Source organism: Molossus molossus, unplaced genomic scaffold (assembly GCF_014108415.1).
Source record: "Molossus molossus isolate mMolMol1 unplaced genomic scaffold, mMolMol1.p scaffold_m16_p_12, whole genome shotgun sequence".
NCBI classification, from domain to species: domain Eukaryota; kingdom Metazoa; phylum Chordata; class Mammalia; order Chiroptera; family Molossidae; genus Molossus; species Molossus molossus.
In genome coordinates this window covers 94,892,685-94,915,604 of record NW_023425347.1, presented here as the reverse complement: position 1 = coordinate 94,915,604, position 22,920 = coordinate 94,892,685, and the positions used below count along the sequence as shown (strand labels likewise).

The 22,920-nt window shown below is 52.2% G+C and overlaps 1 protein-coding gene and 1 pseudogene across 3 annotated transcripts; one reads left to right on the top strand and one right to left on the bottom strand.

The window, feature by feature from the left end:
- Positions 1-2,296: 2,296 nt before the first annotated feature.
- CASP9 (caspase 9) lies at positions 2,297-21,261 on the bottom strand. Of its 3 annotated transcripts, none has more exons than XM_036256132.1 (9): positions 21,082-21,261; positions 16,828-17,209; positions 12,154-12,188; positions 11,091-11,267; positions 10,534-10,623; positions 9,190-9,337; positions 4,702-4,881; positions 4,033-4,142; positions 2,297-3,071 (listed from the first exon to the last, which is right to left on the bottom strand). In XM_036256132.1, exons 1-9 carry the CDS (start codon positions 21,211-21,213, stop codon positions 2,979-2,981), a joined length of 1,347 nt encoding a protein of 448 aa, XP_036112025.1. In that variant the 5' UTR covers positions 21,214-21,261; the 3' UTR covers positions 2,297-2,978. The 3 variants fall into 3 exon arrangements, with proteins under 3 accessions (XP_036112025.1, XP_036112023.1, XP_036112024.1); XM_036256130.1 differs by having other exon boundaries at positions 16,951-17,209; XM_036256131.1 differs by having other exon boundaries at positions 10,534-10,620; positions 16,951-17,209.
- LOC118626151 lies at positions 12,873-15,578 on the top strand (annotated as a pseudogene).
- Positions 21,262-22,920: the final 1,659 nt, after the last annotated feature.

Here is a 22,920-nt window from a genome sequence, read left to right as displayed (position 1 = left end):
CAACAGGTGGTCACGGGCAGCAGAGACCCGCAGAAGTTTGTCGGAGAACAATGTCAATCAGGAAGAGAGTGGCTGTTCGTTTGTAGGGTTTTGTTTGTGTTTTGTTTGGGGTAAACTGGGGGAAAGCCACGATTCCATCTTGGCAAAAATGTCACCAGCATTTCAAAGAATGGCCCGAGACTGACTGGACAGAAGGATGCCCACAGGCCTGGCCCCAGACAAATCCTAGGACCCTTTCCCAGCCCGGGCTGCTGCGTGGGTCACTGTGCAGCTGGTCATGGCAGCACCTTGAGGCCCCAAAGCAGGGGCCAGGGGCAACTGGCCTGATTTTTTTTGTCCCAGCATCAGCTGTTCCCAGGGACAGACACAAGCACAACAGAGCAGGCCACAGCCGAAAGCATGGCCAGGTGTCGGAGGGGATCAACGGGGAAAGGGAGCCTTCCGAGGCTGCTAGGCAGAGGTCCTGGGTTTGCCGGGACGGCAGCCAGGGCAGCCGCATATGCCTGGCAGAGGGTTCCAGGAGTGGCAGAGCCAAGCAACCAGCTGTCCTGTGGTGGAGGCTGCCCGGCAGCTGCAGAGGGGCTAGTGAACCCCTACAGTGGCCTGAGCCCCGCAGCACGCCTGGAGTCACACAGGCGCCAGGAGCACCTGCGCAGACAAACCCAGACAGGTGTCAAGTCGCGCTCAGGAAGCTGCCACGGAGAGGCAGGAGCAGGAAAGCGACAGGAGGAGACAGGTGGCCGGGGATATTCCTCTTTTCAACAACTGTCCATTGAACAACAGCAACACGTGAATCTTCGGCATTCACCACTTTATTTTTATTTTCACTTTAGAAGGTAATAATACACTTTATAAAATCCTTAAAAGAATATAGGAGTATATCAAGTAAAAAAGTACAAGTCCCCCCCAGAGATCTTCACTGCCAACAGTGTTGTCTTCTGGACTCTGTTATGTACATTCTACACGCTGTCTTCTAACCAAAAATAGGATTTTACTCTTCACATTGTTCTGCGACGTAGCTTTTTCACTTAACACCACATCACATTTTACACATGAGCACGCACACTTGTGGCATTCTTTTGAACAGCTAAGTAATATTCCACAGCGTGGATGTAATGAACGAAGCTTTCACCCGGTTCATTTCCCACTCGCACGCTGCTGCAACGAACATCCTGGGGCTCGTTCTTGCACGCTGCTTGTGTATTTGTGCTGTGGAGACCCAACAGCATCTCAGGACCACGGAGAAAACTGCTGCAGTCTCCGGAAACAGGTTACAGCCCTCCCGCAGGCAGGGCAGCAAACCCTTTGAGAAGCCAATGAAACCAAAAAGCATAGAAGTTGTAGGAGTTCCCCTGGCGGGTCGGTGAACGGCTGGTGACATCACCTTCTCCCGGATGTCACCGGGGCTCCTGGGCGAGGGCTCTCCGTCACGGCCGCCTCCGGCCGACCTGAGCAGCACGGAGCCTGGAGGCGGGAAGCCAGCACGCTGCCCAGTACAGCCCTCTGCTCTGCCCGGTTAACCTGGTGGTTGTCTTGTGTGTGTCCCGCAGGTGATTAAAAATAACTAACCACCAGAAGTTCCCAGAACTGCTTCAGACTCGGAAAGGTCCCAGAGGGAAATAATAAAGTGACAACTACAGAAATCACGTCTGGGTGAGAGTCTTATTAGCAAAACGTCCTCACGTCCAGGGTTCTAAGCAAGACAGAGGCCAGATCAGAATCGCTGAAAAGGCTTCAGGGTGGGGGCCTTGTCTGGGGAAGCCCAGCATTTCACTGTCCCACAGCATGGTCGCCCTGCGGTGCCGGGTCCTTCGGCCAGGAAGGCATCTGGGGACACAGGCTGACTCGCAAGACCCGGGTCTGGCCAGGTCTCTCCACTGGCTAAGTGTTGCCCTGGACAGGCCACCTGACCTCCCTGAGCACGTGGTTCCCACCCCAGTACCTCCTGGGATGGGGTGGGCATGGGGACCCAATGAAATATTACAAAAAAGGCAAAAGTCTCCTTTATAAGAAAGAACAAAGAGGGGGGGAGGCAAAAAAGAGTCCATATCTACCTAAGATATTTTTGTTAATCCTCACCGGAGGTATTTTTGCCATTGATTTTAGAGAGTGGAAGAGAGGGAGGGAAGGAGGAGGAGGGAGAGGGGGGAAGGAGAGGGGGAGAGAGAGAAAAATTGATGTGAGACACACCGATTGGTTGCCTCCCTCATGTGCTCAGACCAGGGCCAGAGATGGAACCTGAAACCCAGGTACATGCCCTTGACCAGAAATCGAACCTGAGACCCTTTGGTGTGCAGGCCGATGCTCCAACCACTGAGCCACACCAGCCAGGGCTAAGGTTTATTTTTTCAGAATACTGAAATACAGGAAAAATTAGTAAATTCTAAGACTTCATTTAAGATTCACAGAGAGCTGTCCGGACCCCAGCAGTCCCAAACTTGCTGATCTAAGAGAGATGCTGGCTTGCTTGTAGCTAAAAGAAGAACTCCCACAGTTCAGTGGTTCTCACGTGGGGCCCACCAGGCCACAAGTGGCAGCATCTGCAGGCGTCTTTGGTTGGCACCGCTCAGGGCGGATGCTGCCGGCGCCTAGTGGGCAGAGGCCAGGGAGGCTGTAAACGTCCCTCGGTGCACAGGCCGGCCCCGCACCCCAGCAAAGGATGGTCTGGCCACGTGTCCATGGTGCCGGGGCTGAGAAGCCCTGCTCTAGAGAAAATACAAGGGTCACAGACAGTCCCTAGCCGGGCACCAGGCAGCCACACGTCGTCCGCTCTCCTCTTCCTCCACCGTGGTCATGTCTCCACTTTGGAAGCTGTGAAGAGCCTGTGGGCCGCCAGCGGAGAAACAGCAGACCTCCAACAGGCTACAAGTTCCTTCAACACGTGACAGCCATAGCTGAAGGCAAGACAGGCCCCCATCGGCCCGGGGGCAGCAGAAGGTTTGGGGGTGAAAGGTAAGGCAGGGTCGGGGGCCCTGGCTTCATTCAGTTTTAAAGAAGAGTTTTTTCCGGAGGAAATTGAAACACCCAGGCATCTGTTTGTAAACCCCTTTCTCCGAAACAGCATTAGCGACCTGCGGAGACAGGAGCACGGGGAGCTCTGTGAGTTCCCGCGACCCATTTCCGGGGTGGAAGAGGGGCCGGCGGAATGTCCCCTGAGTGACGTCCACTTGTAACTGGCTCTAACGGCAGCCTCCTTGGGGGCTGGGGAGGTTTAAAGAACATGCATGTCAACCATAAGTTAAGAAAACTCGGAATTCAAAATTTCCAAATTCAAAAATTTACCAGGTGCAAATCAGATCGAAAGGTTTGCTTGAAGACAACGTCAGAGAAGCGATGGGCCCAGGAACTGAGTGTACCTCTGGGCCCTGGCGGAGCCCAGGCCCACCCGCACCGGCCCAGGGCCGTGGCATGTGGGGGCCCTGCCTTGGCTTTTCCTCTCCACTCTGCTCAGCAAAGCGGACCCAGAGCCTCCACAGAAGAAAGGAGAGGTCCGGCCCAGACAGCCCCTTCTCATGGCCCAAAACACCTGGGCAAGAGCAGGACGGACGCACGTGTGCTCTGGGGCCCGTGGAGGAAGCACCTGGCCTGAGCGGGATCTCGCTCAGCGAGGCGGGGGCACTGCTGGGCCCTCCTTCCTGTTCTCGCACTAGGGCCCCCTGACAAGGGGACATCCTAAAGAGGACTCATGACCGTGCAGTGGGGCCAGGGCACAGGGGCAGCCCCGCGACCTGCCTTTGGGAATGCCATGCTCTGTACACCAAGCGGGCCAACCCTGGTGCTGAGGACCGACTCCGTCAAGGGGGGAGCGGAAGGTGTCAGCCTGGGGACCTCAGGGAAGCTGAGGATGATGGCCCTTGGAATAGGGACCAATGTCACCCCAGGCAGTAACATCTCGAGTTCGAGAAGCGAAAGCACTGACTCGTGGCCAGCCAAGGCGCGGGAGCAGATGGGGTCTCACCACCTTCTACCGTGGTCTGCCTGCTCCCCCACCGCCCCACCCAGGCTCCCGCCTTCCCGGCGGGCGGGGCTCACCCTGAGCAGGAGGCTCTGCAGGTCTTCAGAGTGAGCCCACCGTTCAAACACGCCATCCAGGGTCTCGATGTACCAGGAGCCACTCTTGGTGTCCCTCCAGGAGACAAAGCCTGCGGGAGGAGGAGGGCTGAGCTTGGAGGGCCGCCTCCGGACTCGGGCCGCCACGCTGGCAGGAGCGGCCTCCTCTCTGCGCTGCCCCACTCGCGATCTTACTTCATCTTTACCGGCACCTCGTGCTGCTGGTTACAATTCCCATTTTCCACCAAGGAAACCAAGGCTCGGAGAAGTCAAGTGACTCCCCTGAGGGACAAGGAAGGAAGGACACTAACCCCTGTCCCACCAGCTATGCCCAGGCCCTGTGATGTGCCAGCCACCCTGACAACCCCCGAGACAACCCCCGAGGTATGATTATTATTCCCACTTCAAAGACGAGGAGACTGAGGAGAGGCCAGGACGAGGTGCGGCACACAAGCCCAAGGGTGCGTGCTCCCTTAAATTGTGTATCCTCGGCGTCTCGCCGGCCTTGACCCGAGGCTCAGAGAGGGGAAGGAACGGGCTCAGAGTCACACAGGTGGCAAGAGGCAGAACCAAGACTCACTCCCAGGTGTGTTTTTTCCACAACACACTGCTTCTAGGACAGATGAGGGGCCCACTGGCTGGTGCACTCACCTGGGAAAGTGGAGTAAGACACAAAGATGTCACTTGGGGTGGGCAAACTAGACACAGCATCCGGCTGGTCGTCATTGCCTGGCTCGTCCTGGAACGAGACCGCGTCTGGCTCAGGGGTGCTGTCCGGGGCCCTGTCCTCGGGGGGAGCGGAGACCACCTCAAATCCATGGTCCTTCTGCTCTGCAGGAAGCAGAAACAGACAGCACTTGTCACTGAGACACACAGAGCTGCTGCCCCACGTAGCCTGTCCCCAACCCAAGACCACCCGGTTCCCTCTAGAGCAGGGTCCCGGTGCAGGGCACACACGAGTAGGAAACCGAAACAGAAGTTCCCTTTTGTCTACAACAGGTTTTACACATTCATTAAGTAAACTTTGGGGGCGGAGGGTGGAAAAATGCAGAAATTTCAAAAACAGCTACATGGTCATAATTCATAGGACAGAATTCTTGGGATGGTCCAGATGGAATCCTGGAAGTAGCGCTGAAATCACATGGAGAAAGTGCCCAAAGCCACAGCCACGGCTGGAAAACAAGAATCTGTACCTAAAGAAATAGCACGGAAGGGATCGGGGGTGGGAAGAGATAAACCAAAGAACGTCTGTGCATATGTGCATAACCAGTGGACGCAGACAGCAGTGTGGGGAAGGCAAGGGTGGGCGGAAGCAAAGAGGAGGGGGGTCAATGGGGAAAAAGGCGGAGGAAACATCTGTAATACATTCAACAATAGAGATAAGTTAAAAAAATAAATTTTAAAAATGTATTGATTTAAAAAAAAAAACAGCTTTAAAAAGATACAAGGTATACACGCCAAAGACCTGAAAACAAGTGTCCAAACAAAACCATGAACCCAAAGGTTCATAGCAGCATCACTCGCAACAGGAAAACGGTGGAACCACCCGAGTGTCCATCAACAGGTCAACAGGTAAAATGTGGCAGACACATGCGATGGAATCGTACTCAGGCTTGAAAGGACTGAAGTCTTGGTCCAGCGCACATGGGGGCGGACCTTGAAAGCCCACTAAATGGAAGAAGCCAGGCACCGAAGACCTCATGATATGATTCCTTTTCTCTGAAATGTCCAGAACAAGTAAATCCACAGAGAGGAAGGCAGGTTAGTGGTCGCCAGGGGCTGGGAGAAGGCAGGAATGGGTATGGAGTTTCTTTTTGGGGTGATGAAAAAGTTCTGGAATTAGATAGTGGCGATACGAATGTACTTAATGCCACTGAACTGTATACTTTAAAATGGTTAAAATAGCTCTGGCCGGTTTGGCTCAGCAGTTAGAGCATCAGCCCATGGACCAATGAGTCTCGGTTCTGATTCCGGTCCAGGCCATGTACCTCGGTTGCGGTTCATCGCCAACCCTGGTTGGGGACATGTGAGAGGCAGCCAGTCGAGGTGTCCCTCTCACGTCGAAGTCTCTCTCTTCCTCCCTCTCACTCTATCTGAAGACAAATTAAAAAAAAAAAAAGTCCTCAGAATTGAAAAATAAACAAATAAATTAAATGGTTAAAATAGCCCTAGCTGGTTTTGCTCAGCAGCTCTTGGACCAAAGGGTCTCGGGTTTGATTCCTGGTCAAGGGCACATACCTGGGTTGCAGAATTGATCACCGGACCTAGTCAGGGTCGTGTGGGAAGCAGCCAATCAGCGTGTCTCTCACATCGATGTTTCTCTCTCTCTCCCTCTCTTCCACTCTATTTAAAAACTCAATGGAAAAATATCCTCTGGTAAGGATTAACAAAAATATAAGGTTAAAATAGCAAATTTTATGTCATTAAAAAAACAAGTCACGTTATTTCAGCCTTAAAAAAGGAAGGAAATTCTGATACAGGTTACAGCAGGGATGGACCTCGAGGACACTATGCAAAGTAAAACAAGCCAGTCACAGAAAGAAGGCCGCTGAAAAGGGCTTCAGAAAAAAACAGGCAGAGGGGGAGAGGCCAGAGGGTCCCTTGGGGGAGGGTTTCTGGAGCAGGGCTGGGACCCAGCCTCCGATGTGAGACAGAACAGTCCCGGTGGGAACAACGGCACCGGCCGGGCAGGCCCACAGGGAGGACAGCAGGCAGTGTGCGTGGCTGGATCCACGGTGGGAAACAGCAAGGAGGGAGAGAGGTCACAGTTCACCCAGGGAAGCTGGGATCCATCTGCAGGAGCCAAAGAGGAGACAGGGATGGTCTGGCAACCCCATCATAATAACTCCAACCTCCATGACCTCTCACCCCGCACAGCTGAAGCTCAGAACCTGGGCGATCTGTCACGTGAGGGGCCAGGATTCTGCCTTCTATCGTCCTGTCTCTCAACCCCCTGCTCTACTCCACAGGGGCCCCAAGCCTGCAAGGGAGCTTCCGAGATGTGTGCAAGTAGACCACAGCTGACTCAGGTCACTGCTTCTGGTTATTTTCTTGGCTGGGATTCTGGCATCGGCCCCAGGCCCTGGAATGCCTTCCGTGGAAGGGGGAGGGGCCAGATGGGACTGTGAGGCGCTGCTGGTCAGCACGGGAGGGGCGCTTCAGTGGGAGGTGACTTAAGAATGGCCTAAGGCGACGGGGTGGCAGAGGGACTACCTGTGAATAACGGAGCAGAGACTAGGACCCGAGAGGGGACGATGGGGGAAAAGAGTGTCATATGGGGGATGCCAGCCGGGTCCAGTCACGCGTCTTCCTCCTCCTACGGATCGGCCGTGAAGGCCTAGCTCCAGGGTCCTGCACCGGGTGCACAGCTTCGTTCTTCGGGAGCCTCGATGGGCCAAAGCTCCCTGGGAGGCAGGACTGAGATGCCCACCAGCGGGAACGGCAGTGGGAAGAGGAGCCGTTCCCTCCGCACGTGCAATCCGCAAGCACCGCAGCGCACTGGCTTCCTCCTGCGCTCTCGGCAGGACCTCCACAATTCTGAGCCGGGTCACCGACATTCACAGCTCGGCCCAGGGGAGGCCACTCAGCCTTGGCCAAGTGCATCACCACGCTGTCACCTTGCATCATGCTACTTACAGACATTCTGCACCAAAGTTACCGACGTGGACTTGGCTTTTCTGCCCTGGTGCCCGCACTGCCTCTTAATGAAGGGTGTTAGAGGGCTTTTAAATTATAACAACAGTGAACTTTCAAATAGCAACGTAAGAGTCGCCAAAATCCAGGACAGACTTTCCGGTGCATGTAAACAGGACACCCCACCAGACACAGATCACGGACACTTCTGTTTCTGTTCTCCGCTGACAGGCTGCCCCCGTGTGGCGACAGCGTTAATCACACGGTCACGCAGCCTGCTCAGGGCTAAGCAGGGACCGGAAGGCCAAAGGCAGCTGCATCCCAGCACGGGAATCTCGCTCTTCCCGGTGAGTTGTTTTGATTTGTTTTTTAATGGTGGGAGTTTACGTTATTTCATATCTCACTCCCAGATATTTTTATATGGTTCTATTTCAAATTCAGATTCAATTAATTAGAATCCCCATAAGATGCAATCAAACTGAGCTTTGGGCCAGGCCAGGACCCTGCTGTAGGGCAGACAGGCCTGACCCTGCCCTGGGAGAGCTGACCAGGGGGCGCGGCCACCTCCACCAGGAGAAGGTGCTGTGACCGGGCAGAACAGGAGCACGAGAGCCAGCTAACCCTGCCCTCTCACGGAAGCAGGTGTTTAGGGAGGACGTCCCGGAGACGGTGACGGTGACTTGTAACCAGAAGGATGGATGGCTAAGAGCTGGCCAGGAGACAAGGCGGAGGGTGGCAAGAGGAAAGACAGAGGAGCAGTCCAGAGCCTGTGACATCCTGAGACGGGTGAACAGGGCTGGTGGGCACGGATGCCAGGCTGGGGAGGCAAAGTGCCCAGGGCCGGATCACCAAGGTCCTGTAGGCCCCACTGAGGGGTCCAAAGACACAGCAAAGACCCTGTGTGACTGCGAACGGGTCTGGGTGGGCAGAGCTGGGAGGCCGGCTCACTAACGCTCCCAGGAAGCTGGCCTCCCTTTCTCTGGGGTAGTGCAAAGGGGGTCTGGCTGATGGAGGTCAGAGAATGACGACAAGGAAAATGAAGGAGTTTTTTCGTTTTCTTTCTCTTTTCTTTTCTTAATCCTCACCTGAGCACATGTTTAGAGAGAGAGGAGAAGAGAGCGAGAGAGAGAGAATCATCGATCGGCTGCCTCCCGCACGCGCTCTGACCAGCGATTGAACCCACAACCTAGGTATGTACCCTGACTGGGAATTAAACCCACAACCGCTCGGTGTACAGGGTGATGTTCCAACCAACTGAGCCACACGGGCCAGGGCTGCGGAGTTTTTCTCTCTCCTCCACTCTTTTTATTTTTGTTGAGTCTCTGGGGTTGAAGGAGCCAAAGTAACATGAGCCCCTGGTGCTACTGCACTGAGAGAGAAGACACCTCCAAAGGCCTGCTCTAGCCAGACTCGGGCACGTCTGGGACCTGCTGACCGCCTGGAGAGGCCCCTTGGACATCGTGAGGGGCTGATAGGTTCTGCTGCAGGGAGGTGGGACCTGCTTACCTCCACCACAGGCCTGGATAAAAAAGAGCTTGGGCTTCCCTCCCAAGCTGGGGCAGCTGGCTCCATTGAAGATGTTCACGATTCTCTCGATGGGCACAGAACACCCATCTGTGCCATAAACAGCCCCCGGGAACTGGAGGTGGCTGGCCTAGAAGAACAAGACTCCTGGTCACAAAACCAAGAGGTCGGGTAGGAATCCAATGGCCTGTTCAGACGCTCTGGGGGTGGCAAGCATTTAGGTCCCAGCCAGGGCACAAGGCTGATTTAGACAGAGCAGGCTGGTTCTGGATGGGCCCTGGACAGCTTCCCTTCCAAAGGTCCCAGACTCGCGTGCCTCTGGGGGCCAAGAGAGCCTAACGGGAGAGTGCCAGCCAGGGGCTCTCCAGATGTGGTCCCCAGACCAGCAGCATCAGCATCACCTGGGACTTGTAAGACATCCAAATTCCTGGGCCCCACCCAGATCGCCTAAATCAGAAACCCTGACAGAGGAGACCAGCAATTGGGTCCTTCAGGTGCCTCTGATGCAGCTGAACGTTGAGAGCCCCTCTAGATTGATTCTTCTCAAACTTTATGTGCACGGGGATCCTGTTAAAGCGCAGGCCCAGTGACAAGGTCTGGGTGGGGCCCGGGAGTCTGCACTGTCACGAGCTGCCAGGTCCAGGGGCCACACCTTGAAGGAAATGACCTACGGGGCAGCCCCTGCCCAGCTACAGGCCACAGGGGGCTTTGTGCGACGTTGGCCTGGTAAGGCCAGACCTCTGTGGTTTTTCAAGAAAAGCTAGAAATCCTAATTTTGGTATGAAGGCTGCCAGATTTGAAAACACTGCATAACCCAGAGGGGGACTACAGGCCCCCGCTTGGAACCTCTGACCTTTCCAACCCTCCATGTAGAAGATGAGGAAACTGAGGCCCAGGAAGGGGAACAGCCTTGGGCACAATGACCCAGCACATCAGTGGCGAGCCCGGAGACAGCCTCAGTATCCTGACTCCCAGCCAGCAGCAAAGGGCCCGGAACAATGCCCACCGGGACCGAGGCAGGAGCTGGGAGCTCTCTCGTGCTGTGTCAGCTCTGAACAAAGCCGGGGTAGCAGCTTAGTGAGTAGAGCCTGCGCCCTCCCTGCCTCTCCCAGATGGCTCCTTCCAGGAACACCGCCCCACCCAAGGGGAGACTTCAACTCCTGGGAGGGCCAGCTTGCTCCCACGAAAACAACAGCAGGTGGACAGGGCCCCATGGCTCTTCCCGCAAAGCCCAGGGTGTCCTGGGCACAGGAAGGGTCAGGGCTCCTGCACAGCCTGTCGGTCCAGCCTCTCCCCAGTGCCTGCCCAGGAAGCCCGGCCTCCTACCTGACGGCCGTGAGAGAGGATGACCACCACGCAGCAGTCCAGGGCACCATGGTCCCGCCGTGCCAGCTCCACCAGAGCCTGGAGCATCTGCTGCAGGGAGAAGGCGCAGGTGAGCAGAACGCTGACGGATCAGGTCCCCATCCGGGGCTCGCCCGAGCACCTGGGCAGACCATGTTCCCTGCTCCCGGGGCCGATGCTGAAGTAATGACACTCGTAACAGTCACAACCTCGGGGCAAAGGTGCCGTGCTCGGGCACTGTTCATTTAATCCTCACAACGACCCCAGGAGGTGCGTCCTGCTCTTGCTGTCTAGACCGTGAATCCGGCTCAGGAGTCACCCAGCAGGACCAGGAGAGAGTCTTCCATTAGGTCTCTCTGAGTCTGAAGCTTAAACTGGTGACCACTTGGCAGCACTGCCTCTCATGGTCCGACAGACCTAAGGGCTGGTCTTGGGGAGTCACTTGCTTTCAGGGCCTCTCACAGCGAGCCGGTTGCTCTCAGGGTCCCTGCAGGACACTGCCCCACGCGCCCCGTCTGTCTGCAAGGACAGTGACATACCCTGGCAGTCAGATCGGACTTCACCTCCACCACGAAGCGCAGCAAGCGGAAGCGTCTCTGCAACTTCTCACAGTCGACATTGGAGCCGGTGCGAGTGCTGAGCCCCGACTTCAGGCAGAAGTTCACGTTGTTGATGATGAGGCAGTGGCCACAGGGGTCCGCATTCAGGACGTAGGCCTGCCCGAGCACAGGGACCCGTGTCAACCGCGGTCCCACTGCATACCTCAGGAGGGAAGGCGACCCCCTGGTTTTCACTCGTGTGGTTGACAGTGCGGAGCAATGAGACAGAAAACGGGGTCCGCCCTCCCTCTGAAGGAATAGCAGCCTCTGCCCCCAGCATTGCAGGGCACAAGGAAACACAGCGCGCGGACTGGGCTGTGTGATGTTCAAACAGCTCAGCTTGGGAGAGGAGATTAGCTCCCACCACAGTACCCAGGGATGGGGGCTGCCTGCTTAGAAATCCAACACCCACAGGCATTCACCCCAAAAGGACCTTACGGACCGTCCATTCCGGGGGAGCACCTGAGAACCGTGTGGGTGACTGTGGGCAGACTCGGAGCATCGACACCACTTCCTCCCCAGGCTCAGTGTTTCCCCTGTAATCCTCTCTTGCACCAACCTGTTCATTTTGCTTACGGTACGTAACACTAGTTTCACTCATCTGTGTCTTTCTGTAACTAGCCCCCGCTGGGCTGATGGCTGAGGAGAGCTAGGAACAAAAGTGGTCTGTTCCCAGGATCCCCACAGAGGCCAGGGCTGGCACAGGGAGCCACACCACAAATGCTGTGAATGACTCAGTCTGCGGTGGTCCACAGCCAATCTGACGCCCACCCCTCATCAGGTCTGAGCCTCTGACGTCACAGGTGAGGAAAGAGCGGGGCGGGACGATCTGCTCTGGAAAAAGCTGTACCAGGGTCGGGAAGCGACGGGGGCCTGGGCTGGGCCCCGCTCTCCAGCGGAGCTGGGTCCCTGGGCTCCTGACACAGCTGCAGGGAAAGACCTGGAGAGTGAGGAGCAGGACCCAAAGCCAACGCAACTGGCCAGAAATCATACGAAGACTCACCAAATCCGTGTTTCTCCTCAGTCTCTCCTGAGCACCTGGAGAGAGAGAGAGACAGAGGGGAAAATAAATGTCGGTGTCCAACAGGGGAGAGGCAAGGGACTCTATGAGGACAGCCCCCACAGAAACGCAGGAGTGGGCACCTGGGGACCCTCAGACACTGCGGGTGGGAGACAGTCGAGGGGCACAGCCACCTCGGAGAACTGTTTAGAAGTTTCTGATAATTACACACACACATACCCTCTGACCAACAATTCCACTCCCATGTGTATGTACACCCAAGAGAAATAAGCGCCATGGACACAAAAAGACTTGGCCCCAATGTTCACTGCAGCCTTCCTCACAACGCCCAGAAACAGAAACAAAGCAAATGTCCGTCAACAGGTCCATAGATAAACACATGTGATACATAGGACACCATGGATACTCTCAAAAACAGTATGCCGAGTAGAACATGCCATTCAGTGTGATTCTCTTTGTGTGAAATTCTAGAACAGAAGAGTATGAGGGAAGCTCTACTCCATGGAACCCATGGGGCCCAGCACACAGTAGATCCCCAGGAAATATTTGCAGAATGCATCAATGAGTACAATGGTCATTTCTTCCTTCAGTCATGAGAGTTTTCATTTCAGTTAGCTAAAAGTCAAAAAGCCACCGGCCTATAAGGGCGTAGGACACTTTTTCTTTTTAAGCAAAGAGAACGTGGTGGCTTCCTCCAAGACATGTGGGAGCCTACACTCATGATCCAGCCATGGGGACCGTCCTTGCTCAGAGTAGGCATGGACACCTTCCTGGGAACTATTCTCTCTCCGACTTAAAAATCACGTTAGAAAAGCATTCACATCCCATGTTTTTTTCCTTAATGGTTTTACCTAGCCTGAAAGCTTCTGTCAGTCCACAGACTTAATTCTGAAACTATTGCTCATTTCTAAAACTCCACTGCGCCCCAAAAATATAACAATTATCCACTACTGAGGAATTAATTCATTTTTCAAATCAGCAACAATTATCCACAAAGTGAAAGTGACATCATCCAAATGGCAGAATAAGAATTTTCTATTGCCTGGCTGGTGTGGCTCAGTGGTCGAGCATCGACCCATGCACCAAGAGGTCACCGGTTTGATCCTGGTCAGGGCACATGCCCAGGTTGTGGGCCCGATCCCCAGTGGGGGGACATGCAGGAAGCGGCCAATCGATGTTCTCTCTCATTGATGTTTCTATCTCTCTCTCTCCCTCTCCCTTCCTTTCTCTCTAAAATCAATAAAGAAAAAAAATTTTTTTTTTTTAATTTTCTACTGCTGCCCTGCCTCATGTGGTTCAGTTAGTTGGGCATTGTCCCAAGCACCAAAAGATTGCTGGTTCGATTCCCAGTCAGGGCACAAGTCCAGGTTGTGGGAGGCACCATAGGGGGCATGCAGGAGGCAACTGATCGATGTTTGTCTCTCCCACTCCCTCTCCCTCTCATTTCCTCTCTTTCTCCCTTCTTCTCTAAAAAAAATCTTTTTAAAAAAATATAATTTTCTACTGCCTTCCCCCACAAAGAACACCAATTTTGACAATCACCCATGGACAAGAGTGACTTTGTGGAAGCTCAGGAGTCCAGTGGAGAACTTCTAGCACACTGCTGATGCAAAAAAAAAAAAATCCAAGATTAGATGCATTACACAGACTAGTCGGTAAAGCTCACAGGAGGTGATGCTTCTTCAAACACAAAGACAGCAACACAAGACTTTAAGGAACATGATAAATCAAGAAAACACAACACCATCAAAGGAACACAATAAATGTGCAGTAACCGACCCCAAAGAAACAAAAATCTGAGATTTGCTCAATGAAGAATTCAAAATCGCCCAGCCAGTGTGGTTCAGTGGTTGAGCATCAACCCCATGCACCAAGAGGTCACCAGTTCGATTTTTGGTCAGGGCACATGCCCAGGTTGTGGGCCCGATCCCCAGTGGGAGGCATGCAGGAGGCGGCCAGTCAATGTTCTCGTTTATTGATGTTTCTATCTCTCTCTCCCTCTCCCTTCCTTTTTCTCTAAAAATCAATAAAGAAAAAAAAAAATTTGTTAAAAAAAAAAAAAAAGAATTCAAAACTAGTGTTTAAAGGAAGGTCAGTTAGCTACAAGAAAACACAGAAAGACAATTCAATGAAATCAGGAAAACAATAAACACAACGAGAAGCTTAACAGAAAGATAGAAATCATAAAAAAGAACCAAACAAATTCTGAAGCTGAAGAATGCAATGAATAATATAAAATAAAATGATTCAACAGAGAACATCAATATCAGACTTGATCAAACAGAAGAAAGAATCTGTGAAGCAGAAGACAAGTCATTTGAAATTATTCATTCAGAAAAGAATACAGGCCTGCCCACCTTGCCAGGTACACTCGCAGTCAGTGGGCAAGCCAGAGCTGCAGAGGTCACAGCTGGGAGGCGGGGCAGGGGAAGCATGGCCGCCTCCTTTTGGCTCCATGGAACCGCCTCCTGTACAGAGCTGCGGCCAACCTTGCAGCAGTGTGTTCTAGGTCAATGGCCTCTAAGACTCCAGTTGGATTCACTGGACTAGGTAGCATGGGGAATCCAATGGCAAAATAACCTCCTGAAACATGGCTACCCACTGGTTATTTCTGACATGTTCCATGCTGCATGCAAAGAATTTCGAGAAGCAGGTGAACAGGTAGTGTCTTCCCCAGCAGATGTAGCTGAGAAAGCTGACAGAATTGTTACAATGTTGCCCACCAGTATGAACGCAATAAAAGCTTATTCTGAAGCAAATGGAATTCTTAAAAAAAAAAGTGAAGAAAGGCTCACTATTAATAGGTCCCAGTACTATTGGGTTTCAAAAGAATTAGCCAAAGAAATTGAGAAAATGGGAGCAGTTTTCAAGGATGCCCCTGTTTCTGGTGGTGTGGGAGCTGCTCGGTCTGGGAACCTCACGTTTATGGTGGGAGGAGTCAAAGACGAATTTGCTGCTGCCCAAGAGTTGCTAGGCTGCATGGGTTCCAATGCGCCATGCTGTGGCACTATTGGAACCGGCAGGCTGCAAAGATCTGCAACAATACACAGACCTTCGATTGGAACCGCTGAAGCTATGAATCTTGGAATCAGGTTAGGGCTTGACCCAAAACTATGGGCTAAAATCCTAAATATGAGTTTAGGACCGTGTTGGTCAAGTGACACTTACAATCCTGTACCTGGGGTGATGGATAGAGTTCCCTCAGCTAATAACTGTCAGGGTGGATTCGGAACAACACTTATGGCTAAGGATCTGGGGTTAGCACAAGACTCTGCCACCAGTACAAAGAGCCCAATCCTCCTGGGTAGCCAAGCCCATCAGATCTACAGGATCTGTGTGCAAAGAACTACTCGAAGAAAGACTTCCCATCCATGTTCCAGTTCCTACGAGAGGAGGAGACCTTCTGAGTTGGCACTTTGGCCATGGACACTGTTGGAAACCAAACCCTGTCTCGGAGCCTCCTTACAGCCCACTCCACAAGTAAATGAGTTGAATCAAATGTCACCTGTCTGCTTTTGATTGTCTAGGTCACAGTTAAATGGGTTTTCCACCCATTGTTTATTGCTTATTTTTTAAATCTATTTAGCAAACATACATTATCTGAAATTGTTCTTCTGAAGCCCCAATGGTCTCTGTTAACTAGCTGACTGACCTTTCTCAAAAGTTTGATTCTTGAGCTAAAGCACTGACTACTTCCATCAGGATTATCATTTACACCACTTTACAAATAAAACCAAATATTTTTCAATAGGATGAAACCGATGTTAAAGGAAGAAAAGAAATCGGTGTAAAGAAAGGAATTGGAGCCCTGGCCGGTTTGGCTCAGCGGTTAGAGAGTCGGCCTGTGGTCCTGAGAGACCCGGGTTCGGTTCCCACTAAGGGCATGTACCTCAGTTGCAGTTTGTCCCCGGCCCTGGTCGGTCGTGCGGGTGGCAGCCACTCGATGTGTCCCTTTCACATCGATGTTTCTCTCTCTCTCTCTGTTCCTCTCTCTCCCTCCCACTCTATCTGAACAAAAAATGGAAAAATGTCCTCGGGTGAGGATAAAAAAAAAAAAAGAAAAGAAAGGAATTGGAGAAAGGGGAAATACAGTGAATTACTACCTGGGTCCCTCAGGAAGTTTGGCCTGTTAACCAAGTGGTGATATTCTTGCATTACTGAGGTTACTGGGTTGTTTTCCAGGGAACTGATAAAGCAAGAGAACTCCTTGCTGTATGTTTTATAGTTTGGACTCCGTTATAGTATCTTAGTGAGTCCTCTTGTAACAATGCCCAATACTTAGCAAGCTTGTTTTTTATATTTTTCCTTCCTTGTACATTCTTAGTACATATTTTTTACTTCAAAAGAATGACATCCTTAGTCCTGTTTCAGAGCCAATGATGATATTTGTTTTAAATAATGATTACAGCATTCTAAATAGAACTACATTATTTTGAAATCAAATATATTTCTATGATGATTTTTTTTAAAAAGAAAGAAAAGAAAACATGTTCTTCAGAGGAGGGGTTTCTGGTAAATCTTCTGAAGACTTACCAGAATATTCCACCCATTCCCTATGAGTACTCAGAAACACACCAAAATTAAATTCTGAATTTCAACCTGCCCGGCTGTACCAATGGTCACGCCCCCACTGCTAACCACTCTCTCAGGACTCACAGACATCACTGAATCCTGCAGAACCAACGTCCACTGCCCTGGGCACGCCTGGTCTGCGAACCTCTGGACTAAAGTTGGCCGGATGGAGCTTTTCTGGTCCCAAATCCACTGGCTGGAGTTTACCTGGGGTCGGCTTCGATGGATCCTGCTTCACTACTCTCAGTTCCTCTGGTCTGACCACCGCAGGCACGAGGTTCAGGGGTCTGACGGCCTCCAGATCCGGCTTTGCTGCTTGGCTACTGGTTCTCAGCAACGAAGCCAGGCTATGCTGGCCTGTGTCCTCTAAGCAGGAGATGAACAAAGGCAGGGCCTGACTCCCTCGAGTCTCCAGGTCTATGACCAGCTGCCTGGCCTGATCGCGCCGAGACCCAGAGCCTGCCCTCTGTTGGGAAAGAAAGAGAAGGCACTATTACTCACACACCTCCTGTGCCTCTCACCTGGTCCCCCATTTCCCGGATAGTATAAATCTAAACAATCAGCCACGTGGGCAAAAATTGAGCCTTCCTGCCTTGGCTTGTCTGTTCATTCAGTATTTTGGAGGCATCTACGATGTGCCCAGTGCTGTGCTAAGTGCTGAAAATACAGCAAAGAACAATCTCAGTCCTCAAGGAGCAAACGTTGTGTGGGGCATGCAAACAGACAAATCAACAATGACACAGCAAGGAGAGATGTGCCACAGGGGAAGCACGTGGGACTGGGAGAGTACAGGGGCACCCAGCTCAGTCCTGGAGGTTAGAGGCTTCCAGCAGGGAATCTTAGCTGAGGCGCCAGGAAACATGAGGAAGTGAACAGCAAAACCCAATGATGGAAGCAGAGGCTGGAGTGATGTGGCCATAAGCCAAGGGATGCTGGCAGCCTCTAGAAGCTGCAGGAGGCAAGGAATGGATTCTCCCCTGAGCCTCCAGAAGGAAGCAGCCCTGCTGACATCTTTACTTTAAGCCCTTAGAGCTCACTTGAACTCTTGACCTCAAGAAATGTAAGAAAATTGCCCTGACCAGTTTGGCTCAGCAGTTAGAGCGTCAGTCCGCAGACCAGAGTCCTGGGCTCAGTTCCTGCTACAAGCACGTACCTCGGTTGCTTGGATCGGCCCTGGTTGGGGTTGTGTGGGTAGCAACCAGTCGATGTGTCTCTCTCACATCGATGTTTCTCTCTCTTCCTCTCTCCCTTCCTTCCTCTCTCCCTCGCTCTATTTGAAGATAAGTCCTCGGGTGAGGATAAAAAAAGAAACATAAGAGAGTAAATATGTGTGGTCTTTGGAAGTGTAAAATGGGAAGTGTAATTTGGGGTGGGAAACAGTAGTGAGGGATGAGGCATTGTCGTGGTCTTACTAAGGAAGCTGTGAGAAGCCACTGAAGAGTTTTAAGAAGGGAGTGACATAAAAAAAATAAAAAATAAAAATAAAATCAATAAGAAGGGAGTGACAGAGTCAGCTCTGCCTTTTAGAAAAATCATCCTGGAGGCAGGGTAGACAAGGAAGGGAGTAACAGCCAGGTCAGGTGGCAGCAAAGATGGTGTAGCTGGAAGAGAGACAAGTGATAGGTCTGACCAGAGAAATAAGGAGGGAGAATCAACAGGACCTGGCCACTGACTGGGGACTGTGAAGATGGAGAAATGGTCACAGTTGACAGGTGTGGGGATGCTGAGGCCAGCACTAAGACAGGGAGTGGGGTGGGAGCAAGAAGAAGATATTGGTTATCAGCTGGTTGTCCTTTGAGACCCAGGCCTGGGCAAGATCCTCAAGATCCACAGGAATAAGACCCTGCCCTGTCTTCAAGTGTCCTTCAGCAGCACCGCCCAAGGGAGCTTCCCGAGATCACGGACATGTTCTCTAGCTGCGCTGTCATTACGGCAGCTATCAGACACGTAGCACTCAGGCCCTACAACGAGGGAACCGGATTTTTTATTTCGTTTAATTTTTTTTCTTTATTGATATTAGAGAGAGAGGAAGGGAGAGGAAGGGAGAGACAGAAACATAGATGAGAGAGAACATCAACTGGCCGCCTCCTGCATGCCCCCCACTGGGGATCGGGCCCACAACCTAGGCGTGTGCCCTGACCGGGAATCCAACTGGTGACCTCTTGGTGCACGGGTCAAAGCCCAACCACTGAGGCACACTGGCAGGGCTATTTTGTTTAACTGTAATTACTTCAGGTTTACATTTATATAGCAACATGTGGTCAATGGCTACTATATTGAACAGCACAGACCAATAATATCACTGAGAAGATAATTCTCAGTAGCTAAACAGCTATCTGCCTACTTCTACAAGTAGACTGTGGTGTTTTGATTTCTCTCAAGAGTTACTGAACACACAATAAGACAGACACTTGTAAAATGCATTGTTTCATTTAGTCCCCCTCAGCAACCTTAAATTACAAGTATCCCCACTTTAGGGAAGGGAGAAACTGAGTCACAAAAAGGTGTTGCAACTTGCTGATATATAACAAAGCTGATATATAACAAAGATATATAACCGGATGGAGGCCCAGATCCACGTGGCTCCAAAGCCTGTGTGTTTATCAGCCGTACCAGGTGTGGTGGGATGGCACCCGTCATTCACACAGTAGTTTTTTAAAATTTTGAACTTTTGCTAACATTTAAAATCAAGTAATTTGACATCAGAATAAAGATTTCCAGGTTTTCTTTAACAACATGAAAGACCTGGCAACATCATACCAGCTTTCTGGCTGGCATGACCATACCCAGATGGAGCTGGAGGGCAGGGCAGAAGCTGTAGTGCCCACCCACTGGGCCTCCACAGGTATTCCAGTTGGTGAATGTACAGGCCATGCAGCAGGTGCTCATAAGACCTCTTTTAATATTATTATTCATTGGGAATTTTCCATGTGACCCTTGTTCTATTAAAGACTTCCTCACTGGGTCAGGCCAAGCTCCTGGGTGATGCAGAAACTGGACATTCAGCCTGCAAGCAGCCCACAGGGTACCGGCTAGAGGCCTCCAGGAAGCCACAGACACCTGCTGCACCCTCTTGTACCCACCTTACCTCACAGGCCCGTGGTGGGGGTCAAATAAGCCCAAGAAAGTGCTTTTAGCCCTGGACAGTTTTTCTCAGTGGTTAGAGCATCCACCTGTGGTCCAGAGACCAGGGTTCAGTTCCTGCTAAGGGCATGTACCTCGGTTGCAGTTTGTCCCTGGCCCCGGTTGGGTCGTTCCAGAGGCAGCCACTTGATGTGTCCATTTCACGTGGATGTTTTTCTCTCTCTCTCTCTTCCTCTCCCTCCCACTCTATCTGAACAAAAATGGAAAAATGTCGAGTGGGAATTAAAAAAAAAAAAGTGCTGCCCTGGCCGGTTTGGCTCAGCGGTTGGAGCGTCGGCCTGCGGTCCGGAGAGACCCGGGTTCGGTTCCCGCTAAGGGCACGTGCTTCGGTTGCAGTTTGTCCCCGGCCCTGGTTGGTCGTGCGGGTGGCAGCCACTCGATGTGTCCCTTCACGTCGATGTTTCTCACTCTCTCTCCCTTCCTCTCTCTCCCTCCCATTCTATCTGTACAAAAAATGGAAAAATATCCTCGGGTGAGGATAAAAAAAAAAAAAAAAAGTGCTCTTAAAGAGAATTTCCAATGTTTAACTTTATTATTCCCTCTATTACCTGCAAAAGGCTGCTCATCTCCAAAACCCCTTAGAAAACATAAACTTAACACATGAAGGGCTGGCCAAGGAGGACAGGGCACACACAGCCAACTACCACACGAGCCCTTACTGTGCCTGACACTCTACTGTTTCATGTCCGTTATCTCATTTAGCACTCAGAGCAGTACTACTGTTGTCCCATTTCACAGCCCAGGAAACTGGCTCAGAGAGGGTGACTTGCCCAAGGACAGGGTGCCAGGCAGTCTGCCACCCAAGTGGGTGCCGTGGACCTCCCTGCTAGAGGAGGAAAAACAAACATGCCTCCTTGCTGGCAAAAGCACAGCGCTGCAGCAGCTAACAGAGCAGGCTGGTGGTGCAGGGCGCCGAACTGCGGTAGCGAGCCCTCAGAGAGGCGTCTGGGATTGTTTGGTTCGGCTGGGCAACTTGGTGGGCTCGCTACCGGAAGGAAAAACGGGGTTCCCGCACAATGGTTCCCTAAAGGGGGTGGAGGAACCGGGTGGCACAGACTGGGGAGCTCGACCATTAAGTTGCGCTGTGGCTCCAGCAACCCTCTCCGCGAGGCCTCACTGTCCCCATCTGGGACCGAAGTCTGCGCAAGGCAAGGGTCGCGGGGATGGACGCCGGCTGGGAGGGGCGGGGCGCACCTGGATGTCCTCGATCATGTCGGGCTTGAATAGGTCGCGGTTCAGCAGAGCGTCCCAGAGAGAGGCCACCTGAAGCTCGCTGACCAGCTGCACCCGGCACCGCCGCAGGAGCTGCCGGTCAGCCTCGTCCATGGCTAGTAGACAGCGGGGACCCTGGCCGCCTCCGTCTGCTTCCGGGCCTCGGCCACCGCACCCCGCCCGCTCCCCAAGAACCGCCCTCGTATCACCCTCGCCCCCAGGGTCCCGCCTCCAGAGTCCCGCCCCCAGACTAAGCCACCTCCGGTCCATTCGGCTCCGCCTCTGCGCCCTGCCCCGCCCCCAGGACACACCCACCAGCCAACGCCCCGCCCCTGCGTCAACGCCCCATCTCAGACCCACACCCGGGACACTGCCGTTTGCCCCAGGCCAATATTCAAGACCACTCGCTTATGCCGAGAGTCGGAGAGGGTTACAGTGCTAGTAAGAGACAGCCATACCTGGAGCCACGGTCTGTCCCTTGAGCCCCCTGCCTTGCCCCCATTAAAACCATAAATCTTCCACACCCGTGCCTGTTTCTCATCGTTCACTGTTCCAAACTCGCGCGTCTCATCCAACCAAGCTCACCTTTCACGGTCTTCCACTCCCCTCTTCCCTCCCTCCCACCCTAGCACCTCCCACCACAAAGAGAAAAATAATAACGGGTCGAAATCTAGTCTTCTGCACTCCCAGTTTGCACGGCTCATTTCCACATTTGAAAAGTAACTGCCCCTGTTTACTGAGCATTTGCTAAGTCCCCGACATTGTGCTAGCCACTTTACATTCCATTACTTCATGTACCTCTGACTACAGTACTACCAGGGAAGTACTTTCCCCCACTTTACATATGTGGTCGCTGGGGCCCAAGGAAATGAAGTCACCGGTCACAATCTCAGAGGTAGTAAGTGGCAGAGGCGGGAAAGATTTAAATTCGAACCTGATTCAAAGTCCACACTCAACCTGGAGTCCACCTTACAATGCATACTCTTGAGCAGCAAAACCCCAGCCCCATTCATTCATTATTCCACAAATATTTATTGCGATCCTGTCTGTGCCAAGGTCTGTGCAGGCACTGAGAATACAGAGGTGGGAGGAAAAAATAGTCCTGCTATTAGGAGCTTACATCACAGTGGGAGAAGACAAATGATCAAAGATGTAGTATGTTAGATATCAATAAATGCAAAGGAGATAAATAAATACATACATACATACATGCATACATACAGGGCGGGGGAATATGAAATCTCTTTATATCCCTAAAGAACCTATTTCATTGGCTCAATAAAAGTTTATCTCTTTTACCTGTGCCTCTCCCCGTCCCCAACAACCACCAGCACACATTCACCATCCCTTTTCCTTGCTAAGGGCAGGGAGTGGCACATTCTAAGGTAGAGCTCACTTTTTGGTAAATGGCTTTAGGAGTCCTGGGTTCCAGGCCTTGGGAAAGTCCCTGCTCCTTTCTGAGCCGCAGTCTCCCCATCAGCATATGGAGGAGTTGGACTAGAAAGGATCCCTAAGGTCCCTTCCAATTCTGACGCTCTAGGATTCTATGAATAGGCTTAAAGAGAACCGGGACAGGCAATTGCTTCCCCATCCTAGCAACTGTTGCTAGACCAGGGCCATCTCCTGGTAGTACTGGAAACTCCTCCCTGGATCGAGGAGGTCTCTTTCGCATCCCATCTTGCACCGCGACTTAGTCTCGCTAGGAGGCACGTTTTGACCTCTTTGGTCACGATCATCCCTTTTGAGCCAGCCAAAGAGTGCGTCTCGTCCCCATGGTAACCGCGTTAGGTCCACCCGTAGACGGCGCGTGGCAAGGGTCAA